At 38.7% G+C, this 11,558-nt stretch overlaps 1 protein-coding gene across 1 annotated transcript; it reads right to left on the minus strand.

Moving 5' to 3' along the window:
• Positions 1-1,178: 1,178 nt before the first annotated feature.
• On the minus strand, positions 1,179-6,259 carry LOC113760060. The gene is made up of 3 exons (XM_027302634.1): positions 4,048-6,259; positions 2,307-3,967; positions 1,179-1,277 (listed from the first exon to the last, which is right to left on the minus strand). Exons 1-3 carry the CDS (start codon positions 6,257-6,259, stop codon positions 1,179-1,181), a joined length of 3,972 nt encoding a protein of 1,323 aa, XP_027158435.1.
• Positions 6,260-11,558: the final 5,299 nt, after the last annotated feature.

Here is an 11,558-nt window from a genome sequence, read left to right on the forward strand (position 1 = left end):
ATCTTGCTTACTTCAAAAAGGCCAAAATACCTTTTAAAGGAAAAGGAGATAGGTCTAATAAATTATTTAGGCTAATACATAGTAATGTATGGGGACTCATGTCAATTATTGTTTGAAGTAATTACTCATATTTCATCACTTTTTCTAATGACCATTTTAGATAACATTATGTGTATTTAATGAAGTTCAAGTTCAAAACCTTTGATAAATTCAAAGAGTACAAGAATGAAATTGAGAAATAATTAAACAAAAGAATCAAATGCTTTCATATTGAGGTGGTGAATACTTAAACAATGAATTCCAAGATTATAAAAAGCAAAATGAGATTGTCCCAAAAAGAACTCCACCTTATCTTCCACAATTGAATGGTGTATTAGAAGGAGAAATTGCACCTTATTGGATATGATACGATCAATGATGAGTCATACAAACCTTCCTAAATTGTTTTTGGGTTATGCTTTGAAAACTGCTTTCTACATTTTAAACTATGTTCTAATAAAAGTAGTTGATACAAGTCCATATGAGACATGAAAATGCAAGAAACCAAATTTCAAATACATGAAGGTTTAAGACTATCTTACTTATGTGAAGTGGGTAGAATCAGGCAAGTTTGAGCTAAGTCCAATAAATACATATTTGTGGGGTATCCAAGAGAAAATTATGGGTATTACTTCTATGATCCTATTAAGCAAAAGATATTTGTCTTAAAGCACTCCGTCTTTATAGAAAAAGAGTTTTTTTCTAAAAGGAGATAGTGGAAGAAAAATAGAACTTGAAAAAATTTAAGATGCAAAGCAAGCTTAAATCAACCAACTGAGCAAGAGTTTCCATTTCATATTGATGAGGTACAACTAAAAGTTTAAAGCATATAAGTACTTTATAAATCTAGTAGGACACATCATACTCCAAAATGATATGGATTTTTTCTAAGCATAATGATGTGTTAATCATAGAAGATGGTAAACTTACTTCTTATGGAAATGTCATGTTTAGTGTAGACAAAAATAAATGGCTTGAGGCCATAAACTCCAAAATAGAATCTATGTCTGAGAATAAAGTTTAGACCTTAATCGATCTACCTAAAGAGCTACACTCCACATGGTGCAAATAGGCTTGGAAAAGAAAACAGACATGGATGGTAATATAATAGCCTATAAAGTTAGATTGGTAGTACAAAATTACAAGCAAGGATAAGGTGTTGACTTTGAAGAAACCTTTCCACCAGTCGCTGTGCTTAAATCTATTAGGATTATACTTGCTATAGCAGCAGGCTGCGACTATAAGATATGGCAAATAGACATAAAAACTGCATTTATTAATAAAAATTTAATTGAGAATGTGTACATGACACAATTTGATGGTTTTACATCAAATAAAGCAAATAAAGTGTGCAATCTTTAAAGATCCATTTAAGGACTTAAACAAGCATCAAGGAGTTGGAATATTCATTTTGATAAGAGAATCAAAGAGTTTGGAAGAAGATGAATCTTATGTATACAAGAAGTATAGCAAAAATGATTCACATACGGTTCAATTTTGTGTACTAAAATACATCATTTGAGAAACCATACATTTGCAAGACAACTCTTCTTGTGTACGTTTATAAGTTTTGAAAACATTTAGAAAATCATCAATAACAAGGATGCTTGTAGAAGTAACCTTGAAACATGCCTTATTTATATTATCCATTCAAATATCATTTAGAAAAATAAAAAAAATTAAAGACTACTCATCTCTCGTCAAAATTCAATCTTTAAACTTTGATTTTCCTTTGAACTTACAATAAACCTTATATTCGTATAAATCATCCATCAATTACTACCATCAGTAGTTTTGGAACCTTAACTTAATTACCCTAGGGTAATTCTTATAATCATCAGTTACTATGATGCATGCAATTGGTTGACAAGCTTTTTCATCTTTGCACTTTACTTAAATAACATCACTTTCAACCAATGTCAAAGGATGTAAAAATTGGAAAGCACTTTTACCTTACTCTTTGTTCAGCATGAAACATCCTTTAGGAATCTCAGGCAATTTACACAAGGTTTTAGGGGTTCTAGACTTCAAAAGCATGGCTTAAGATGCAAGTAGAAAATTTGTAAACTAATATACCCTCACTAAACCAACCATAACTTGGGCTTGAAAACCACGTTTTCAAAATCTAAAGATCTATAACTTTTTTTCTTTTTCTTTTTTTTTTTTTTTTTTTTAGCTTGAAGTTTTTATTTTATTATAGCAAATCCACGAACCCAACAAATGGGAGTACATGCATATTCAAACGACTACGGTCTAACCCTTCTAACCATAGGCATCCCCCAAGCATCCATTTGACAATCCCCTCTAACCAACAATGGAAGTAAAGCCAACGTCTCATAAACCCTATCAGAGCCAGAGTCAGCTCCAACATTAGACAATCTGTCAGCCACCCTATTGACCTCTCTAAAACAATGAGTCACCGCATGTAAATGATGCCGGAATGCAATCAGCTCCTCAAACTCTCGTCGCAAAAACCAAGGAACCCTGAGCTCCCCTCGCACCATCCGGACCAAAAGCAAAGAATCAGACTCCACATGAATAGGAATAATGCCGCGTTGCACACACAGCTTCACTCCATATAGCATAGCTCTTAGTTCTGAATGCAAACTAGTCACATCGCCAGAAAAGCAAGAGAAAGCAAAGACAAAGCACCCCGCCGTATCCCGCAAAATACCACCCCCGCCAGATGTACCAGGATTACCCCTCGAACAACCATCAACATTCAATTTGGGAAGGGGAATAGGCGAAGTCCTCCATTTTACCCAACGTACCGTACTCGCTCTACGACACCTAGAAGCCAACCCAATAAGCTCCTCCCAAGACAACCTATGACCCGCCAGGCAAGGAAAGCGGGAAGAGAGAATATCTCGGAGCTCCCCCACAACCCTCAAATGAATGAGATGGGAGGAAATTCCCTTACCTTCAAAAACCCTCAAATTACGAGCCCTCCAAAGGTGCCAGCAAACCAAACAAGGAAGAAATTGGAAAATCAACCGCAAACAAGGATTAGACGTGGGATGAAGCCACCATACCGCCAGCGCATGCCGCACCGTGGAAACACAGGAACGCCCACCCACCCCACTTGTAAACGAATTCCAAACTCGTTTGGGCAAATCCCCATTGCAAAAAATATGATCTAAGGTTTCTTCCGCAGGAGCTTCACAGCAGGAGCACCGAGAGGGGCCATGCACCGCAAAACGGCGAAGCGTCTCCAAGACGGGGAGCCGTGCCGCAACCAACCGCAACATGAAAAAAGACACTTTAGAGGGAAGTAACGTATGCCAAATAGCCGCAGAAAAAGCCGACCTAATAGCAGGCTGCCGCACCAACTGATAAGCAGATGCAATTGAAAACACACCCGATTCGGTTAAATCCCAAACCATCTCATCTGGCCGCTGCGAGACAGGAGGAGAGATACCCAGAATGGATGAAACAATAGCAGGAGGGAGCCAATGACGCAACATAGAAATATTCCAACGACCTTGGTCAACAAAGTTCGCCACAGAGTGAGTCCCAAAAATCTCAACCTTGTCGCATAACGGACCAGATCCCATCCAATTCTCATGCCAAAAATCCACTGCTCCATTGCCCAAAACCCAGCGAACATGAGAATCCGCTAACGATTTGACGCCAACCAGCCTTCTCCAGATACCAGACTGCTCCCGAACCACATCTGCCTGACACGGGAGCCTGTCACTGAGATACTTAGCGTGCATGAAGGACGCCCATATGGAGGTGTTACAGCAAAAAGACCACCAAAGCTTTAAAGAGAAAGCATCAAAAATCGACTGTAGCGATCGCAATCCAGCTCCTCCTTCCTCAACAGGCTTAGTCAGGGCTGCCCATTTAATCCAGTGAAACCGAGGGCCGAAATCCGAGTTACCCCATAAGAAGCTACTAAAGATTTGTTCCAATTGGCTGACTACCCCTTTAGGGACCATAGAAGCCGCCATAATATGAATAGGAATAGAGGAGAGGAGAGAACACTTTTGATCAGAACCAACTTACCACCAGACGACAACAATCTACCAGACCAGGATAACACACGCCTCGACACCAAATTGCAGAGCTCTGAGAAAAAGTACAGTTTCGCCCTCCCAACATACAACGGACACCCCAAGTACTTAATGGGAAACGACCTCTCCTGAAAACCTGTAACCCGAGCAATAGCTCGTTTACGCGCCAAAGGCAGTTTCCGATCAACAAGAAAGCAACTCTTGTGATAGTTCACCTGCTGGCCCGATATACTGCAATAGGCATCCAAAGTACGCATGATTACTTGTAAAGAGGCCTTCAAACCGCTACAAAAAATGATGACATCATCTGCATACGCCAGATGGGTAATCGGCGGGCAACCCCTAGGAACTTTGAATGGAACAAACGCTCGAAGACCCAGTAAAGCATTTAATGACCTAGACAACACCTCTGCACCCACAACAAACAGTGCCGGTGAGATAGGATCGCCCTGCCGTAATCCCCTGGTCGACTTAAAAAACCCCTTGGGAGATCCATTAATGATTACCGAGAACCACACATTGGACACCAACCGCCAGATCATATCAATCCACCGTTCACCAAATCCAAATCGACGCAACACTTGCATTAAAAAAGGCCACGAAACCCTGTCATAGGCCTTAGCCATGTCAAGTTTGAGAACAACATTACCTCCTCGACAAGGCCTCTGAATGCCAGAAATTAACTCCTGAGCTAATAAAAAATTATCGGCCATTTGCCGACCTTGAACAAAACCACTCTGGTTAGGAGAGATAATACCCGGCAACAGCTTAGCTAGTCTCCTCGCCAGTAATTTAGAAATAATTTTATTCACAAAGGAGCACAAACTAATTGGGCGAAACTGCGAAAAATCCTGAGGAGAGCTAACTTTGGGGACAAGAACAATGGATGTGGCGGTAATACTTTTCGGTAACTCAGCTCCACCAAAAAACCGACAAACAGCTGCAAAAACATCCTCCGCAACAATCTCCCAAGCAACCACAAAAAACTTCCCGGAGAACCCATCAGGACCAGCCGCACTATCCGCATCCATGGAGAAAACGACTTCCTTAACTTCCTCTAGAGAAGGGAATCGTTCTAATTCATCATTGTCCCGCTCAGTCACCACTTTGGGGATCACATCTAACCCATGAAAATTATTCGTACCCGACTGATCCGAAAACAAGCCCTGAAAAAAACTAACAGCCTCTCTCCCAATATCCTCTTCACTGCAAAGCCAATCCCTGCCAGAAGATTTAATACGATGAATAACGGATTTACTCCTACGTTCAGCCACCGTTGCATGAAAAAATTTTGAATTTTTATCCCCATCCGCTAACCATCTGATTCTCGCCTTCTGCCGCCAAAACGAATCCTCATTTGCCTGCGCCTGAATCAGCCTAGCCCGCCGCTCACTTAAACAAATTTGATGCTGAACCGAAGGGTCCTCATCAAAACAGTTTTCCGCCTGTATCACCTCCTGCTCTGCCACCTTAACCATCTCAAAAATATCTCCAAATTCATGCTTAGACCATTCCCGCAGCACTTTCTTCAACTTTCGCAGCTTAGCTGCCAAGACATATAGAGGGTCACCCATAAAATCCACCTGCCAATTATGCTGAATGACCTCCAGGAAACTCTGATGAGACGTCCAACAATTCAAAAACCGAAAAGGCTTGGGCGAGTTATCCAAACGAGAAGACGCCGCCATCAATAAAGGTGCATGATCAGAAGGAGCCCTACCCAAGTGCAGGACCTCGTACATAATCCCCAAATCCAAAGCAAGTTGATCATATAGCAACCTGTCTAACCTTTTCCAAATACGAGCCAGACCCTGTCTATTATTACACCATGTAAATCTGGACCCCGAAAAACCCGCATCCAACAAGCCAGCAGAGGACATAAACGTCAACAAATCACCCCCCTCCCAATTTCTAAATGGACGACCCCCTCTCTTTTCATCATCTGCCACAATCACATTAAAGTCACCCACCACAAACCATGGAAGTGAAACGGATCTATCCTCTAGCAACCCAGCCCAAAGCGCTTCACGGTCCACCACCGTCCATTTAGCATGGGCAAAGGAAAATATAACGGGAGCCACAAATAAAGTAGACTGAATTTGAACCGACACATGCTGATCCGACTCCCCCACTACATTACAAGAAACTGATCTATCGTAGAAAACCCATAACGAACCACAACTATTAACTATAACCGAGTCCATACTAAGCTTCAACTTAATAGAGTTTACATTAGATGGGGTAGGAGCCAGTTTCGGCTCACACACAGCAACCACCGGAATGTTGTACTGACGAATTAAATGTTTTAACCTACGTAAATTAGGAGCGCGAGACACCCCACGAATATTCCAAAAAAGGTAATTAATCATCAGATAGTGCAGAAAAAGAGTTAGAGGAAACTTTACTCTTAGAGCGCAACTGACGGTCAGACGGAAACATAGCACGCACACCCTTGTGCTTCCGATGAGAAACCAACTGGAAATTCTCCTCATGCTGCAAATCTGTTTGGACCTTTTGAATGATCGGGTCCAAGTTGAATATATCCACAACCAGGAACCCATGTAGAGCTTGAATGTGGTCGGAGCTTTGCCGCGGAGACAAACTCCCTCCTACAACTTCCGCTTGCCTAACCTGCACCTCGTCTATCACCTCATGCAGCTCAAATTTCTGCAGGTCACCAGCCCTGTCATCAGCCAACGGAACCTTCAGCATAGCCGACTCAGCAGCCTGCTCCTCCATCACCCCACCTGCTGGAACATCCACTGACACACTAGCACCAAGGCAAGGCTCCGCCCCAATCACCAAAGGAGTCAGACCAGCCCCCGACTGTTGCACAGGAGAGTCCGCAGCTCCCCTGACCAATTGCGAGACTCCCATATCAGCCGTCCCCACAAGTTGCTCATCAGGCTCCAGGGGAAGAGAGCTAGATGGGAAATCCCCCGCCACTTTAGAACCCACACCTGGTGAATTCCCCCCAAGGGCAGGATCCAAAGGACGATCCTCCATGGTGGAGTTCTTCTTTGGACGGAACTGCAACTGCACAGGCCGCTTCTCTGCACCAGACTTGACCACATCAGGAGGCCTTTGTTTTAGAGCTGGGTTCAGAACATGACACTCAGCTTGAGTATGTCCCTGCCGAAAGCAATGGCAGCAGTACTTGGGGAGGATTTCTGGGATTAACGTTTGCCAAAACCCATCGCAGTCACCATTACCAATCCACACTCGCGGAGGCAGCGGTTTGAGCAAATCAATCTCTACACACACTCTTGCAACACTTGGGCGAGACCCAGCCATAGTAGCAGCATCCATAAAAAGGGGAATCCCCAGGACACTCACAATCTGAAAGAGGCAATCTTTGTGGAAGTAATGCAAAGGCAGTTTAGGAAGTTGGAACCACACCGGTACCACCGAAGGCTCCTTGTCCACATGGAAGGATGGTGCCCACTTAAAAACCCTCATAGGAGACCCAGAAACATACCAGATCCCTCTAGACCACATTCTATGAAAGTCAGCTTCGTTTCCCATCTTGAGCAGAACATGCCTGGAATCTAGCAGACCAACAGAGGCCATCTCCTTCAAGTCTAGCGTTTTCATGAATTTTCGTAAGTTCTCCATGGACGGACGTCCCTTGGAGAATTTCCCCACCAAAGCAAATTTATATGGAAGTGCAAGGGAGGTGAGATCTGCTTGAGAGAAAACCACAGCCGGTTCCCCTCGATGAGTCGTCTGCGATGCTCTAACCGAGAGAGCCAGCCTATCCGAAGAGTTGTGGAAGAGATCAGAAAAGGACTTGCGCTGGAACGAAGGAACGGAGGAGGGTTGCCCCCCAACCTCAGGCTGGAGGGCAGCCATATTGTCCATAGAAGCAGGAATAAACCCTAGTAATGCAGCGGAAGAGAATAAACCCTAGGAAGCAGTGCTACAGTAGCGGAAGAGGGAAAGCGGAAGAGGGAAGAATATTAATATCTTAATTTTCTTCACTTGTTTTTCATCATCTATGTTCAGATCTATAACTTTATCAAAATTCTAGAACTACATTTCTCGGCTTGAAAACTACATTCAAAATTCTAGAACTTTTGTGAAGAAACCACTCTCAAATTTTTGAAATATTTGATATATTGTATGGATCAATTCATTGTCAAAAACAGGCTAACAATTTGACCTTCTTTCAAAAGTCACCTTAATTCATATAGATCTTGTTTGACTATTAATTTTTTTTCCAAAAGTACTAATCTCAATCTAGTTTTATATAAAACAAATGGCATTCAATTACATGTTTCTATAATAAGTTATGAATTTTCAAAGTCAGACTTATAATAAACTTATACAAAAATTTCCAATAAATTGCAGCTTTTACAAACCTCTTTCCTTTTCCTTTAATTCACAATCTAACGTGGCTACCACTACCCACCACCTTCATCACCAGCCGACATAAGCAGCAGTGATCAGCAATTTCCCTCCCAAGCTTTTCCGGCAACCTTAGTCCAGTGAGTCACTATGGCTAGCTGGTCTTGCCAATTGGCAATGGTTTCCTTTTGCCCTTATATTTTCTACAATTTTTTTCCTATTCCTTTTCTTAAATTTCTTATCATAGGGTTCATTGGAAATCCTAGAAGGTTGTCTTCTCCCTTTTTTAATATAATCAGTTTTTTTGTAAGATTTTCTTTTTAATGTAGAGGGTGATCTAATACCTTGAATACCAAAAGCTTCACTAAATGATCCTACTTCTTGTTTTTGTGATCCTTACTTTTGTTGCATTTTTAATTCTGTGCATAATGCTAATCCTTCTTTTTTAATAAATCCTAATAATTGTCCCATAGTGACTCCTTCTAATGATAATATATCTGTACCCATTTCTTTTTGTAAATTAGTCATAATTCTTTGAGAAAATAAAGTTGGTAGTCCAGTGATAAATTTTTCTTTCCAGAAAGACATATTACAATCAAGTCTTCTTAATACATGTCTTAAAAATATATCTTTGTACCATCTATAATCTGTAAGAGTTGGACATCTTAAATTGGTTAAAAACATTTTATTAGAATGTAATTCTTCTTTTGGATTTCCTACAAAATACATTGCAATTGTGACTATTAAGAATTCTGCTGCATCTGATTTAGTAGTGATGTTACCTTGCTCATCTTCAACTTCTATAGTGTGATTTAATATTGCAGTTTTGCTTTCTAATGTTAATGCATTATCCCACCAATTTTTTAATTGGTCTGTGAATCCTGATATTAATATTGTTGCAATTGATTTTTCATCTGCATGTCTTACTTTATATGCTAATCTTGCCATTCCCATTTCTTGTAATGTATTTAATATCTCATATTCTGTTTTGCCATCTATATTCCATTCATATAATGATTTTCCATCATATTTACTGGTGTGAAATTTTGATCTTTCTTCATATTGAATATCTGGAGGTGTGGGTCTTGTATAATAATTTCTAGTGTCTATCATTTTCCAATTTTTATAGTTTCTTTGGGGTTTTTTATATTTTTTCTCAAAATTTTATTTATGGTATTATCAAATTGTCCTTCAACTACATCTATTAACTGATTGTTTTGTTCTTCTTCTTCGATGTCTGAAAATTCTTCTGGAGTGGTTGTTTCTTCAGATTCTGAAATTTCTTTAATTTTTCCTTGTTCTAATGTTTGAATTCTTGATGTACTAGGGTCTGTAATTGTTAAGCTTCTTTGAATTCTTCCTAATATTTGTGCTTGTGCTAATTCTTCTTCTTGTTTATATTGCAGGCTTCTAGGTTGCAAATGTGGTGCTGAAATATCATTAGGAAATTTAGGTGTGGAAATTCCTGGAATAGCTTCTATCCTTTTTTCTAATTTATTTCCTATTGTTTGAATTTTTGTATCTAAATATTCTACATTTTGGGATACCGAATGTAATAATTGATTTGTATAATTATTTTGATGATATACTTTTTAATATCTTCATAAACTAATATTGCATTATCTTGTGCTTCTCTGCCTTTTTTAAATAGGGAGGCCGTGGTTAAATCATTAATTTTGATTTCTTGTAATGGAGGATGTATTGCAGTAACTATAGTATTATCTGCTAATGTCCATTTTTTATATAGACTAGTTTGAACATTTATAGTAGGGGTATTATATGGTGTATTTGTAATTTTATTTTTAATCATATAATATTCTATCCATTTGAAAAAATAAATTTCTAATTGTCTTTCTTTTACTTCTTTATACCATAATTCTTTTAATTTTCTCTGACATATTTGGTCTAATTTTGAAAACCATTCTGTATATTCATTATTTTCTTCATTAAGTATTTCTTCTTCTAATTTATTAAAATCTATTTTTCTTTTTAAGTTTATCATATTAATTTCTCCTGCCATTTGTGAATGTGTGGGTGAATATTCACTTTTGTTCGTCTGTATTATTTCTGGAATAGGACTTTTAAACTTATAATTCGTATCCTGATTTTGAACTGGTTGAAAAGTTTCTGGAAAGTCGGACATAGAATTCCTAGGAGGTTGTATATATGAATAAGATTTGTAAGAACTGGAGGGTCTTTCTCTAAATGAAGGAAATTGTAATGTTACCGTTCCATCTACTTCTTCAATAATTTGTTCTACTTCAGTTTGTTCTATATTTCTAGATATTTGTGGATTAGTTATTTGAAATTCTTGTGGAATAGTTATTTCATTCCATTTTAATTTTTTAGGAGTAAATACATTAGATTGTTCGACTTGTAATTCCAATAAAACTGTTTCATCTTTTGAACTAGGTACCATTATACATTTTGGTGAAATTTGAGAGGATAATAGTTTAATATATACTTTATATATTATAGCAAAATTTTTACAATTTTTATGAAATTCGTTTCCATGTAAGTGAATATCTAAGACTAATGAATCCATTATTAATGGGTCTGTCATGTCTAATGAATAGTTAGGTGCACAATTAAAATAAATAGGACCATTACATGTGTTAGTTTGAATTAATGCTAATAAAGAGCTTTTATATCTTTTGAGTCTTTTATCTCTTAATGCCATGAAGATTGGGGCATCTACCCCCATATGAACTAAGGGTTTTACGGCTACTTGTACCAAACCTATGTGAATATATCTATATCCATTATTAATATATTTTTGTAATGATTGGTCATTTAATAAATGTATAGTTTGAAATTGTTCATTTACAGATCGAGTCTCTTCATGTATTTTTATAGTCATTGCTACTTTGAAATCAAATAATCCTACTTTGTAAATTTCTTCAATTTTCTGTTCAGGTATAGTCCAATTTGAACTATCTATTTCCATCTTAACTTCATTACTTAATACCAAGTCTGAATTCTTTGAATCAGATCTAGTCATCCATCGTTTTAATTTAGCTGCCATTTTTGCTAATCTCTTCTATTCATCTATCCTATGGGAACACCAGAGTCTTATGCCGGGAACACCAACTCTCTAGGCTTACCAACGGTCTCACTAAGTCTCAATGGCTTACCAACACAGCATAGAAAACAGAC

Source organism: Coffea eugenioides, chromosome 2 (genome assembly GCF_003713205.1).
Source record: "Coffea eugenioides isolate CCC68of chromosome 2, Ceug_1.0, whole genome shotgun sequence".
In the NCBI taxonomy this organism is placed as follows: Eukaryota; Viridiplantae; Streptophyta; class Magnoliopsida; order Gentianales; family Rubiaceae; genus Coffea; species Coffea eugenioides.